A 15,640-nucleotide genomic window follows, 5' to 3' on the forward strand; every position below is an offset into this window, starting at 1 on the left:
AATCTTTAACATAAATGTTGCTCTCTCATATCAAATGCTCCTCCTTAAATCATTTGCATTTAATCATTTAATCCCTAAAAAAGATCTCTACCTACTAGACATGCTAATCACCTTAGCCCTGAAAATTCTTCTCTCAACATGGAAGGATTTATCTAAAGCTTCCTACCCACACTGGTGGAATTTAGTCTGTTCAACGTATAGAATGGAAGCTTATCTTGCCAAATCATGCAATAGAGTACCAAAATTTCAATCTAGATGGAATTTACTAAAAGATTACCTTTCTTCTAAGAACCCATGAATGGCAAATTCACAGTACCCTTTATTTTCTCTTATTTTTATTATTACTAGTTTCATTTATTTATACCCAGGACGATTCACTCTACCTATATGTGGTCTATTGTTCTTGTTTAATGAGATGTTGTTTTTTTTTTTTCATGATGTTACTATCTTGCTTGATAACTTCTAAACGAAATTTCTCTGCTTGTTATCTCATGCATCATACTGTTGTCATATTCATCTCATTTTTACTGATTATTGTACTAGTACCTTCCACTGGTTTGTATTTTTCTAAAATCTTTTAATAAAAATACCTTGACAAAAAGAAAACAGAAATCTTTATACAGATCTGTGTTCCCTCACATAAGGAAACTGTGGCAGATCTAATTTATAGCTTTTCCAGTGACTAACGGACTGTTCCTGTCAGAGGAAATTTCACATCTGCTATGCTGAAGGAAACGGACAAATTCCATCTCCCTGTTCTGATAAGGCATAACCTTAAAGTGGTGAGAATAAGGAATTATCTATCTTCTCAGCTGGACCAGATAAAATTCTATTGTTTGGGATAAGGATAGTTAGATCCCATGATGATAAGCTATTTTTAGATTGCTGCTAATCAGGAATTATTATTATAAGGAATTACCTAGTATGTAAGAATTAGTTATATTTACTCATATATATGTTTTACATTGCAGACACATCTGTCTTCCTGTAATTTTTAAATTTTGTTCAACTCTTTGTACTGCTGGATAAGCGTTTAATCAAATACTTTGAATAAACAATAAACAATACTTAGGGATTATTGTGTAATAATTATGTAATGAGATATACGTGTGTATTCAGAGACATTGTGAACAAATAATTAGTTATTATTTACTGCTGGCTTGTGAATTATATTTTTCTATTTCTATAATAAAATATTTCATATAGCTCTGGTCTCTGTCTTAGTATAAACTGGCAAAGATAACAAATCCGAGGAGGAGATTTTATGGTTTACCCTAGCAACGAGATATGCGCATGACTTGTTTATTTTGCACTAATTAGTTATACACATAAATCTACCTACAATACTAAAAAATACTTGCTTACATTCCTAAAAACCTCCGGTACTTGCCTAACATTTGTGGCGTATAGCTCAAAAAACTTCACGACAGGGAGAAGTATTTTCCACGCCGCTATTCCTGGCAAGTTGTTTTTAATACTGCATTTCACAAGACGTGAAAATACCACACCCAAATGCTGTGGTAACATCACCATGTAAAAATTACCATGCCCAAACACTAACATGGCAATGTGACCATGTAAAAATCGCAAACCTTGAAGACACCCCCCAGCATGTTGACGTTTGCTCTAGGTAAGAACGTTTGTGATGTGATGAAGTGAGTAAGAAAGGGTAAAGCTTACCTCACAAATCAATGTACAAATTTCATTGAGTGCTTATGCCCAACCTTGTTTACTTCTTCACTGTCTTACATTTAATAATGTTATTCACACAATATTCGAACTTAACAAAAACAAATTTAAACTAAATCAAAAAACAATAAATATATCAAGCTGATCACACTCAGAGCCATGAAAACCACTATGCATTACCTTTACAGCAACCATGGAGACCAATCCATCACAAAACATAACATTGTATTTAAGGAAAGTTCAAAGTTCCTAAAATTCCTCATACATCAAACTCTCAGTTTAAACCAGCCGGATGAATACAATTTAAATAAAATATCCATCGTTGTTCTTTATCAAGTAAAATAGCATTAATGTCCTCTACTTCTATAGCTGCAAATCTCAAGTCTGAAAACTCATGATGAGCTGTAATGCAATAAACTACCACGGGGGCATTCATATTCTGTTGACATAAACAAGAGCGATGTTCAATTAATCTCAACTTCAGAACCCTAGTGGTTTCACCAACATATACTAGGCCACAAGGGCACCATATAGCATATATTACTTGGGATATCAAACAAGTACAATGGTGTCTCAACCTAATTGTTTGCATGTTAAGGTGTAAAACAGTGGTTCCCAAACCTGTCCTGGGGGACCCCCAGCCGGTCAGGTTTTCAGGATATCCCTAATGAATATGCATGAGAGAGATTTGCATACCTGTCACTTCCATTATATGCAAATCTCTCTCATGCATATTCATTAGGAATATTTTGAAAACCTGACTGGCTGGGGGTCCCCCAGGACATGTTTGGGAACCACTGGTGTAAAATCTGTCCTATAAAGGAACAATCACATAAAATACATTGTCCACAAGGAAAGTGACCTGGCATATGTGTATCTTCTTCCGATGATGTTTTCGGAAGAAGAAAAGATGGTGATAAATATTCTTTGAAATCTAACCAAAATACCGCTAATAGCAATACACATCAGTGTTATTAGCCCGACAAACTTGAAGGGCTATGGCCTCAGAATCGGAGCCTACGCACAGAAGTGAAAATCACAGACTGAGGATAATCCGAGGATAATCCGAGGATAATACGCGGATTATCCTCAGTCTGTGATTTTCACTGCTGTGCGTGGGCTCCGATTCTGAGGCCATAGCCCTTCAAGTTTGTCGGGCTAATAACACTGATGTGTATTGCTATTAGCGGTATTTTGGTTAGATTTCTACTATTTTACTGTATACTGCTGGGGTGATTAGTTTTAGGTGATAAATATTCTTTCAAATTTCTGCCTCTAGTAAACGCAAACCATGGGGGTTCTTGAAAAACTTTGTGTAACTGCACTATGTGCCAATATTTTAATATACATTTTTGGACCATGTGAATTCCAGATGTAAAAGGGAGAACACAAGTAACACAGTTCATGGTTTCTTTAGGTTGAGAATGTAATAAATATGTAAGTTCTGCCCAACTAGCTCTCTTATACACTTTTTTCATGATGGATGCAGGGTAACCACCCTCAAGAAACTTCTCTCTCATTATTTCTGCCTGGGTCTCAAACTCTTCTACTGATGAACAAATCCTGCATAAATGCAGGAACTGACCTACAGAAATGTTGCATCTTAAATGAGGAGAATGACAACTAGTGTAGTGTAATAGGGTATTCCTATCAGTTGGTTTATGAAAAATCATATATGAAAAGCCCTCTGTTGTGAGATTAACCAATAAGTCCAAAAAACAAACTTGAGTGCAAGTTAGAAACTGATGACAAAATTGATGACAAAATTGTTCATTTTTAATCATCTGGATAACCCCCTCTTTTTGCTATACAGTACTCCCCTGATATTCACGGGGGTTCCATTCCAGGAACCCCTGCGAATGTTGAAAAACCGCGAATATGTTTTTTTAGGCAGGGGAGACAGGAGAGGGCGGCAGGAGAGGGCAGCTGGAGCACCGGCGAGTGAAGGAAATCACTCACGGTATGACCCGACCGCCTCTTCCGAAGCAGCTCCTGATTGGTGAGGCCCGACTTTAGTACAGGAAGAAGTGGTCGGAGCATACCGTGAGTGATTTCCTTCATTCGCCGGTGCTCCGACTGCCCTCTCCTACCTCTCCAGCTGCCCTCTCCTGCCTTCCCTTCGCGGTCGGAAAATACCGCGAATGACCGGGACTGCGAACTACGGACCTCAAATTTGCGGGGAAGCACTGTAAATAATTTGACACATGGGGTTGATGGCTTAAGGTTTTATTCTGGAATATCCACGTCTAAGCAGGTATGTCATGTGATATAGCCAGTTAGCAGCTAGTCATTAACTGCAACTATCCAGCAGGAGATAGCCAGTTATCTTCCGCTGAACATCCACGGTTAGGCACTAAATTGCTATTTAACAGGCCAGAAGCTGTTCCGGGTTAAATAAATATTGGCTAGAATGTGCTTATAGTAACGCCAGCCATACAGCTGATATAACTGCAGGCTCAATGATGTGTGTAACCCTTGCCGGAGGCGCAATTCTGTAACCAGCGCCATCGCGTAATTGACAAGTGATCGGCAGCCGTTTTAAAGCAGCCGCTGACAACAGCACAGGTTAGAGAATCCAGGCCTATGCCACCTAGGTGAGTTTTTATAAAACAGTGCTTTGCTGCCAAGTGTACACTTACCCGCAAAAGTGACACTATTACGTACTTTTAGATGCTCAGCAGGCATATAAATGTCAGAGCCTAATTATAGACTTGCCCTTTAATTTTCATTGGTAAGGCTGCATAAGTAGTTAATTATTCAACTTACCATAATTGTTGTGTATTGATGTAACAGTCAGGTGAGATGTATAGGTCACATTAGAAGTGGCCCATCCTCTTCTGAGATCATGACCCTTGACTTGATATTCTCCTGCAGGAAGAGGAGGGACCCAGCACTGCAGAATCATAGCATTAACAGATAAGTTTAGACAACGTGAATCTCCAACATAAATGTTCATATCTTCTACTTGAGTAATCCTGGATACCATTATTGTCAAAATGAATCTCTCAGAAGGTAATGCAAATAGCAAAACGGGGGTAAATTCCTCAGAAAAATGTATCTTTCCTTCTTTATATAATATTCCATCTATTTCTAGTATGAAATCAACAGTCTTATTCCCAAATGGAACAATACACTCGATTTCAACAGGGCTCAACACTATAAGAGCACAAGTTCTATTTCCAATCAGGACTGAGGTTGTATTCTTTCCCATCAGTGCTTCACCTTCAATAGTCAAAAGACCTCCACCATGGGTACTAAAATTTTGTGGTGAGAACTTTTTCACCTTAGGAGTAATAATAAACTCTATGGAACTATATTTCAAACATACTTGTCCAATTCTTCTTTTGAAAAGTGCAATAGCATTCCTGCCTGGGTAAATGCTGGACACAAGGCACTCTATTAAGGTCTGATTACAGAATGTTACATTGCAGATTAAGCTTCTGTCTATTAATACGCTGAGCTCCTGAGTTGCACTGGTCAACCTCTGTCCCCTGATCCAGATAGCAGTCACCGTTCCATTGACTTTATGAGTCACTTGGTCAACTTTGGGGATCCATTCTTTAAGTATTTGAAATGTACAGTTGCCCAGACACACACCAGTAATTCCATTTATGGTAACCATGACCTCAAGAATTTGTGAAGTGTTGTCCGATGCATCCAGAAATTGATCCGCTTGAAGCATGCATTCTATCCTGTTATTATCAGAGATCTGAACTGCACAAGTGTAATTATCCATGACACTCACGTCAACTAAATTTCTAAATGACTGCAGAGCAAGACCTGATATGGTTAGCCAGACATCACCACAAGATGAACCTTGTGAAGAATTTACTGAAAATATCTGAGGAACCAGTTTGAAACTTTTCAGTGCTGATGTAATATTGACATATTCCTTTTGCCTCTGGAAAACTCTGATAGGATATATTCCTGCTTCCAACTTTTCCAGTGGCAATGAACACGTATACAGGTCTACAGTTTCACTTGAATTTATAGTCTGCATTTTGCATTTAGTCGCTTCCAAAAGAACAACCAAATCAGTCAAATTGCTGCCCTCTAGGTAAAACCACAAAGTAGTATCCATTATTTTCCAGGTAACGTTAGAAACAACAGGAGTAAATTCTGCTTGGTATGTAAATACAAAATGCCTTTTGCTAGATTCCATGTTAGGTCTATCAACGTCTGAACTGCTGCTGATAAAAACCTGGACAGGAACCGAGATATTCTGCGATATATTGGACAGCTGAGGGAGTGGTGGAGTTCGGCACCATATCTTGTCTTCTGTTGAGTTAATGATATCACAGGAACTTGTGTTTAGAAATACTGAAACTAGGGAAGTGTTCTTACTGAATCCTACACCAGAAATGGTAAGTAGAGTGCCACCTAGGGATAAAAAAAATAATTTAAAAAAAAATTACCATAATGATTCCATATGCTATGCTTTACAGATAAATCAGATGTCAATTCTTTTAAAAATCTTTTACTAAGGAGGGGGGTATCAATGTGGGCTAAAGTTAAAATGTGTTATTTTACTGAGTGGAGTCATCTAAGAACCAGGATATGAAATTGTATGACTTCATAGACAATTTTGAATCAAAAATTACACCCAGATACCTAAAAGAACTCATTGCTTGGATAGGAGAGTCCCAGCATCTGCACCCTAATCCCTATGCAATGAGCCATATGGATGCCAACAAGGATACCATATCTTAGAGGAAGAGTAGAGATAAAACAGAGGCATTCATAGATCCCAAAGTCTAAATAATGCAAAGAAGCAGGCATTGTTCAGTGGAAAGGGCATTCTAGAACAAAAGGTCAAGGAATAATCTCACAAATAAAATAGATGCATTTCTTAACATAAAGAATGGCAGATGCATGAAACTAATTCCCAGAAGTGAACAAAGCAAAAAGAATACTTGGATTAGAGGCACTGTGTAACAAGTATACACCATCCCTAGTTACTTTACTTTAATCATATTTGATAACATAGTGCAGACCTATATATAAAAAAAAAAACCTCTTTATAAATTAACCAAAAACCTCGGAGAAAAACCAAGCTTTCATTTTCTTTCTAAAAGTTGAATATACTCTCTCCAAACACAGATCTGATGATAAATCATTTCGGAATTTAGAAACTATCACTGAGAAATCACATTGACAGGTGGATTGCAACTTGATCTTTCTAGGGATTTGAAGCACAGATTTGCTCTGTGGAACGCCATACGCATGTTGGTTACAGGGACATGGGTACAGAAATAAACGTGGAAGGGTTGCTTACTGCTTAGTGCAGTGGGCTAAAAACTTGGAGCAACTGGGTTTGATTCCTACTGCAGCTCCTGGTAGAAAATTTAGATTGTGAGCTAACTAGGGACAGAGAAAGTACTTGCATATAATTAATGTAAACCACTGGGTTGTACCACAGAAAGGTAATATATTGATCTATGGCCCTCTACATCAAGTAGGATAATAGACAGATCATCTAATCTAATCAGAACATTTCTTGTCTGCTGTACCAGGAATAGCTCAAGGCAGATTTTGAAAACTAATCTCTTTGAAACTTTGCTATTACCTTCTCTAGTTTTTTATTTAATCATTGTAAATTTTTCTTCGTCCTATCTAACTGCTGTAAACTGAGTCGAGCTTTCTTAGATTGATGACCCGGTATCAGGGCCAGATTTAGATGAAAAGAGACCCTAGGCTATTCCACTTATGAGGCCCTTTCACCTCCCATTTTTAAGTTTGTAAATTACATGAGAGATAATAAAATACATCATTACTGTGATATATATCAATATGTTAAATGAAACATGTTGTTATTGGTACTAACCTTTATAAAAAATGTGACACGGATAATAAATAAAAAAAGTCGAGAACACTTATTTGGACATTTATTCTCAGCACCATATATAGTACTTGTAACAATAACTAATCAAACATAACACACAACATTGCCCCTTCCTATGTCCATAGTGCCCCCATGCGTCCTTCCTCACCTCACCCCCCCTCTGATGCCTGCCTGCCTCCCATCCCCCTTCCATTGAACACTCCCCATGCCATCCTGCCACCCCCCCATGCCATCCTACCATTAACCCCCCCACCCCCCTCCGATGCCAGCCTGCATGCCTCCGATCTCCCTTCCACTGAAACCCCCACCCCCGATGCCAGTCTGGGCGGCCCTGTCCTGACAGATCCACGTTTTGCCTCTCTCCCCGTGGGGCTGGGCTTTGCCCAGCTGTTTCCGGACTGACATCTTTCCCTCCCCGATCCTCCTCCCAGAAAAAGAAAGGGAGAAGCCGAGTCGGCGCCCCGTTGCAGCTGGAGCCGATTCCCATCCCGAAGCGTAGAATTTCTCCTTATTTTCGGTTCAGTGTTTTAGCATTCACTGTTTTTAGAATAGTGTAATTTTAATTTTGCTAACAATTTGAATGTAGGCCCCTCTTGATCTTGAGGCCCTAGGCTGAAGCCTAGTTAGCCTATAGGAAAATCCGGCCCTGCCCAGTATAAGAACATAAGCAGTGCCTCCGCCGGGTCAGACCATAGGTCCATCCTGCCCGGCAGTCCGCTCCCGCGGCGGCCCAAACAGGTCACGACCTGTCTGAATCACCAGAAGGGGCTCCCTTGCAACCTTGGTTTCTCATTGAAGTCCTATCTTCCCATCGAAGTCCTAACCCTCTGGTCTTGCACATGCACGACCTGGTTGGGTTTCTATACTTATTACCTGGTTAGCTTTCTATACTTGTGTTACATCCCAGCTCCTCCCTCAGTATCCCACGATCCCTTTATCCCTCAGGAATCCGTCCAATCCCTGTTTGAATCCCTGTACCGTACTCTGCCTGATCACTTCCTCCGGTAGCGCATTCCAAGTGTCCACGACCCTTTGGGTGAAAAAAAACTTCCTTGCATTTGTTTTGAACCTATCTCCCTTCAGTTTCTCCGAATGCCCCCTCGTACTTGTTGTCCCCTTCAGTCTGAAGAATCTGTCCCTATCCACCCTCTCTATGCCCCTCTATATAAAGTTAAGTTTTAGTTTAGTTTAGTTTAGTAAGAAGGATCTATAACATCCCTATCAGGGGTCCAAAGAAACTCAGACTAATAATACAAGCCTCCCCAAACAAGGGCAATGTTATTTATAATATATTAGCTCAGATTATATGGTCAATTTCAGTGGAAATGGTGGAGGTTTCAGTGGAAGGGGGATCGGAGGCAAGCAGGCTGGCATCGGAGGGGGGTGGGGGGGTTTAATGGTAGGATGGCATGGGGGGATGGCAGGATGGCATGGGGTGGTGTTCAATGGAAGGGGGATGGGAGGCAGGCGGGCATCGGAGGGGGGTGAGGTAAGGAAGGACGCATGGGGGCACTATGGACATAGGAAGGGGCAATGTTGTGTGTTATGTTTGATTAATTATTCTTACAAGTACTATATATGGTGCTGAGAATAAATGTCCAAATAAGTGTTCTCGACTTTTTTTATTTGTTATCCGTGTCACATTTTTTATAAAGGTTAGTAAAACTTTATATAGCATGTATAATTCTTTGTAACATGTTTTAACTCTACAAAATTCTGTGTAACAATATGTTGTCTGTAACCAGCCTAGAAGTCTAATTAATGAGGATTTGGCAGGATATACGAGGAGGTGCTGAAAAGTTCTCAGACCAACCAACCAACTTCCTAAATTCTGAGCATCATTTTGTCACTGTAGCTGAATTTCGTTAAATGCCAATTTGCAGAAACAAAATTCTCTGTTTTGACACTGTTTCAGATCATTGATTGAACCATATTCGTGTCATTCTCTTAGTTTGGCTGAGAACTTTTCAGCAACCCCCCCCCCCCCCCTTTTCAAGATTGCGCATAACAAATCCTCTCACAAAATACAAAACATATTACTTCACTGAAGTACTAAACAAAATCATATTACTTATTAGTTAGATACACTGGGACAATATAGCTTTTACAGCCCTCCTAAAGGCATGATAACATTTAATATTGCTAATCTCACCAGATAATTTATTCTACATGATTGGAAGCACAACTGATTAACAACTGCCAACTACTGATCATTTTGTGGCAAGTTGTTACAGATGGAACAGTCAGTCTAACTTCCCTCAAAGACCTCAACTCCCTTGTAGCTAAATAAAGAGAGTTCATGTACTGACAATAATCAGGGGCCTGGCCAGAAAGAATTTTAGGTGGCCACTGCTGAATTCTAATTGGGACTAGCGCTATTTTCTTAAATAAAATTAAATTTGTGCAAAGGCTTGCAAATGTGTTGATACAGGTATTGTATATAAGCAATATACTTTACTTTTATGCTCCTATTTTTATGAAGAAATACATTGCTGCTTCTCTAAGTTGAGGCCTAAACAACAGTTTGCCCTTGTCAGATTTTTTTTTTCCTGCAGAACTTTTATTTTGCTTTCCATATGTTGAACAGAATAAAAGCTTTCCATAAAATATATCCTATTCCTTATTTGTGCAGGCAAACTACCTTGCAGGCCTATTGCACTATTTTCTTTTGTCTGAAACATAAATAAGGCACATACACTTGACTGGCATGATGGTTTATAGTGGTTTAAAGAAAAAGTGATGATATTTACCTAGAAAGGAACCACAACATGGGTCCACATGAAGAATTTCTGTGACATACTGGATTAATAGCTCAAGTCTGTAAAATAAAGAAAACAAAACAAATTTGTATAATCAGCTCCATGATGTCTACTAATGACTACGTTGATATGTCTATGCCTTATATAAGAATGTGCTTCCTAAAATGTACACGTGGAGGTTAATTCTATAACAGGGTACCTAGCATAAGAAAGTAAGCAGATGCTTATTTCAAGCTTAGAGGGGCAAACCTAAGATTCTGGTTGGCCTAGGTACCTAAGGCCCCTCCTATGGGCGAGGCCTTAGGCCCCTCCCCAGTGCATCCCACAAAGCAATGGGAAAGGGCAGGCCTGCCAGCTGCACAGAGGGAGGACCCGTCCAGCCAACAAAAAAGGTTTGAGGGGGTTCGGAGAGGATATTGGGGGGCGGGGGGTTAGGAGTGGTTTTAGTGGGGGTGCAGGGATCCAGGTGGGGTGGGAGGAGGTCCAGGGGGTAGGCTGGGTGATCTCCCAGGGGAGGTGGGGGGTTCTGGCAGGAGGGATTGGGCATCCCTCCTGCCATGATCATTCAGGGGGGACAGGCGGACGTGGTTGCGGCCGCTAAACTTATCACTGCAAGAAGATCCCTTGCCACGATAAGCTCAGCGGCTGCGTCTACTTACAATGTAGGCCAGCATTTTGCTGGCCCATAGGCCCCGGAACTGGGGGGGGGGGGGCACAGGGGCCTTCCCAAAAATTGCTGGTGGCAATGGGGCGACAGTGAATTTACACATGCGGCATTCCTGGGAACCTTCCTGCCGGCTAGCATATCTGCTGGTCGGTTCTCTCCACCGCAAACATTCCCATCTTTTCCTTCCCCACATGCAACATGCGTGTACTCCACATTTCCTCCAAATATCATCGGGCAGAGGAAACAACTCTCAACGCCGCACTGCCACTGCTGTCGTTTTCTGTCCACTGCCCACCCCAGCGGAAATAGGAAGTTTTCAGAGGGGGTGGGCGGGTAGTGGACAGAAGATGGCGGCGGCAGCAGTGCGGCGTTGAGTCATTTCCTCTGCCCAGACATTTGCAGGAAATGTGGAGTACACGCGTGTGGGGAAGGAAAAGATGGGGAGGGTTCGCGGTGGAGAAAGCCAATCAGCAGGTGGGCTGGCCGGCAGGAAGATGCTGCTTCCACAAGAGTGCTGTCTGGTGCCACCAGATTGGGGAAAGGGGTAGAAGGGAATGAGGAAGCAATATAGGACTTGGGAGAGGGAAAGATATTGAATTCAAGAGAGGGAAGGTGGGAGAGATGTGACACTCAGGAATAGGGTAAGGGGAGGAGGGAAAGATGTCAGATTTGTGTAGGACAAGGAGAGATGGGCAGGGATGGCAGAGAGAATAGAAGGATCATAGAGAGAGGTGGCACAGGGGGGTAGAAGGGATATTATGAGAGATGGATTTGGAGGATGACAGAGGGAGCAAGAGAGGGAGAGAAGTATATGGGGGAAGGCAGAGGGGATCAAGGAGAGATGGTAGAAGGGGTGAAAAGGAGGAAGAGATGGATATGGAGGGGAAAAATGGAGAGAGAGAGATGGATTTGGTGGAAAGGGAAGGAGATTCAGGGGAGGAAGCAGAAGGGGGAGGAAAGATGGACTACTCAGGGAGAGCAAAGGAGGCAGTAGAGAGATGGACAGGGAAAGGCAGAGAGGATATGGACTGAGGACCGGAAGGGGGTTGGGAGGAGAGATGTCACACTTGGGAGGAGGGAGTAGAAGGGCAGAAACAAGAGATGTTGGACTTGTGGGAGGGGGAGAGAAAGAAAGAGAGGAAGGAAATGCTGGGTTACAAGGGTGAAGTAAGCAACAAGGAGGGGAGATGCCAGAAATGGTGGATCCATGCAGGAAAGTTGTCAAGGAGATGAATGAGCAGAATGAGCACATTTGGATAGAAATGTGGTAATGGGAAGCAGATAAAATGGAATAGAAGGATGAGAAATGTGAAAGCTAGGGGGTGAGAGGAGGAGAGAGAAATTTGATTAGATAAAAAGTTAACAAGAATAAAGCAATGTTCTCTCTAAGCTGCGTGGCTGCACACCTTTTGGTAGCAGGCCACTAGCCAGCACAACAGGACCATACTCTGGCCATACTCTGCTGCTGCTGTGGCTTTGTGAAAAAAGAAGTGTGGCTGGAAGGAAGGAGGAGGAGGCTTACTTGGATGTCTTAGAGCTGGCCAGAATACAGGTACACACCCTTGGGAGGGGGCATGAACTTGGGACAAGGGAGAGAGAGAGGTGTGTTGGGTCACAAAAGGAAGGGACAGAGGGAGAGGGGTGCATTGGGACACAGAAGAGAGGGGAAGGGCGCACTGAGACAAGGAAAGGAGTGTGAACTTATGACGAAGGAGGGAGGGGTATGAACTTGGTGCACAGAATGGAGAGAAGGGAACATGTTGGAACACAGAAGGGAGAGAGGGGGCACAAACTTGGGACACGGGAGGAAGGGGCATGACCTTGAGATATAGGGTGGAGGGAGGGAATAGAAAGTGAGAATTGTTGAACATGGGTGTGAGAGGAAAAAAGATGGTGTACATGGGGAAAGGAAGAAAGAGGAGAATTGTTGGAAGGGAGAGAATTATAAATAATATTTATACATATACATACATAAGCCCTAAGCAGGTTCTAAATATACATACATAAAATTCAATCCACTTCACATTTAAATACAATTTTCCTGTACAACTACCCACTGTATATTTTTTTCCTTACCTATCTGAATGGATTCTGATTCCATGTATAGTGACGGAAATGTTGTATAACCCTTCTGGCAGTAGAGGTAGGGCAACTTCAATACCATCGCTCTTTACCTCTTCAACCTTTGCCAACACCTCATTAATTTTTACCTCTACATTCAAATCGGTATAACTTTCAAAAGTCAGCATTCCAATGTGAAGTACCTGATCACCTAGAACGAAAGGAAAATATTATGCAGGGGCAGCTCACCTATGAAGGGGTGTTGAAAAGTTCTCAGCCCAACAAAGAGAATGACATGGATATGGTTCAATCAGTGAACTGAAACAATGTCAAAGCATAGAATTTAGTTTCTGCAGATTGGCACTTAACAAAATTAGATAACACTCTTTTCAGCTACAATGGCAAAATAACGCTCAGAATTTAGGCTCCCTTTTCTCAAGATGTGTTAAGGTTTTTTATCAAATAAAAAATGTATAAAATCCTGTAGTGTGATATAAGGACAGCATAGGCTATTAAATAACTGAAAATGAAGGAAAAAGCCTCAGACAAGGGCCCTCCCACCTCCACCGAAGTGGTTTACTAAAGGTGGTTGAGCGGTGTACCGATCAGCTGAAGATAAGTGGAAAAGATTTTCTTCTATCTTTTGTTTTTCATTAGTAAAGCACAGCATAAAGCTCTTATTTCATTGAAGGTTTTTTGCTAATGAGGTGACCGCTCAACCACCTTTAGTAAACCACTTCGGTAGAGGTGGGAGGGCCCTTGTCTGAGGTTTTTCCTTCATTTTCAGTTATTTAATAGCCTATTCTGTCCTTATATCACACTACAGGACATTACAGCATTAATTATTATTGAAAGTGTTTATTATTTTATACATTTTGTTTTAATGACATCTTAGTCATTTGTGGCTATATATTAAGGTTTTTTATCATCAGCCGCTACAGTAAAACTCTGAAGCTCACAGGAAATCAGAGCTTTTACCTCAGCGGCTGGTGATTTAAAAAAAAAACCCTAACAAGGCTTGATAAAAGGGGGCCTTAGGAAGTTGGTTGGTTGGGCTTTGAACTTTTCAGCACCCCCTTGTATGACGTAAATCCCAAGAATGGTACAAAAATTATCCTGGAAATGAAATTCTCCTTCACACGAAAACCATAAGGGCACACTGATGATTGCACACTGAAGCCATTGTATTGGCATTTGACCATAGTGAGAACAGTTTTCAAAATCATCTACACGAGTAAAAGGTTTTCATTCACTTGAAATAGTTGCCGAAAACTGCCAGCCCTCTTTGAAACTAAAATATGACAATTTTCTAACATGTTAATCATTAAATACTGGATTTCCTTAGTCACACCAGATAACTCCACTAGTGTCATATAACAGTAAGTGCCATGTGTTCTAAGCACTTTTTCTGGGACCATGTAATTAGGGCCACCAGATTTTACATCAGTAAAATCCAGACTCCTATATCCACCCCCAAGGCCTGTTCAGTTCCACCCATCCCTGCCCCCTTATGCCCCAGCTCTAACCTCAGCTCTGCCCCATCCCATCCCTGCCCCCCACTGCATGTTGGTCAGGCAGGAAGGTATCCATGTATGCACGGATGCGATGCGATGACATCATGCATGAGTGAACATAAGAATATAAGAATTGCTGCTGCTGGGTCAGACCAGCGGTCTATCATGCCCAGCAGTCCGCTCGCATGGCGGCCCTCTGGTCAAAGACCAGTGCCCTAACTGAGACAGGAACCTGCTTGCTGCTATACTAGGACTGGACATAACATCTGAAGCTGTCATACAGGTAGGTATGGACTATTTCATTTATATATTTGGGGGTGGAAGGGGATCAGTGACCACTGGATGTGTGTGGAGGGTTCATGCTTACATCCCTCCAGTGATCATCTGGTCAGTTTGGGCGCCTTTTTGGCACTTTTTCATTGTTAAAACAGGCCCAGCCCCAGAAGACTGTGCCCTGGACATTTTCTTAAATATTTGATTAGGGCAGAAAAATGTCCGAGTCATAAGCCCACCCTAGTCCCATCCACACCACATGTCTAACATGCCTCCTTGAGCTTTAAACAAACTGCAGATGAACAGCATAGAAATCTGCTAGAAAATAGGTTTTAGAAATAGCAAATTGGAAGGTTTTAGAAAAAAAAAAGTCAATCTACCTCTTTATGCCACTTTTTGGACATTTCTCTTTTTTTAAAAAATGAGCTCCTTAGTGATGTGGCACAGTATAAATCATAATAATTTTTACAGGTACTTATATTTCATCTGTAGCAACACTTCTGACTCAAAGCAACAAGGGGCATGCTCATTTCTCAAACTGTTGATTTATCAAAGAAATCATATATCTGGGTTTCTGCCAGGTAACTGTGACCTGGATTGGCCACTGTGGAAACAGAATACTGGGCTTGATAGACCATTGGTCGGATTCGGTATGCCTATTCTTCTAAATGTTTTGGATCTTCACTCAGCAGTCCGTGAAATCTTAATATGATATTATTGTTTTATTTAGGAGTGAATGTTTTCGTGTATGCTTGCTGTTTGTTTTGGGTTAGGTCTATCCTATTTAACAATGGAGTTCTTTTATTTTTTTTATATTTGATTGTATTTTGTAAAC

The 15,640-nt window shown here is 41.2% G+C and overlaps 1 protein-coding gene across 13 annotated transcripts in view; it reads right to left on the bottom strand.

Moving 5' to 3' along the window:
* Positions 1-15,640, bottom strand: part of PKHD1 (PKHD1 ciliary IPT domain containing fibrocystin/polyductin) — an 800,857-nt gene that overhangs the window by 606,631 nt on the left and 178,586 nt on the right. For 11 of the 13 annotated variants that reach the window (XR_004538726.1, XR_004538727.1, XM_033936718.1 and 8 more), the window contains 3 exons: positions 13,034-13,229; positions 10,282-10,349; positions 4,456-6,069 (listed from right to left, as the gene is read on the bottom strand). Coding sequence is in view for 11 of the 13 variants with exons in the window: in XM_033936718.1 (XP_033792609.1) it covers positions 4,456-6,069; positions 10,282-10,349; positions 13,034-13,229 (1,878 nt within the window). In the remaining 2 variants the exon portion in view is untranslated. The remainder of the gene's footprint in view (positions 1-4,455; positions 6,070-10,281; positions 10,350-13,033; positions 13,230-15,640) is intronic. The other 2 variants (XM_033936724.1, XM_033936722.1) reach the window with 2 other exon arrangements.

Source organism: Geotrypetes seraphini, chromosome 3 (genome assembly GCF_902459505.1).
Source record: "Geotrypetes seraphini chromosome 3, aGeoSer1.1, whole genome shotgun sequence".
Taxonomy (NCBI): domain Eukaryota; kingdom Metazoa; phylum Chordata; class Amphibia; order Gymnophiona; family Dermophiidae; genus Geotrypetes; species Geotrypetes seraphini.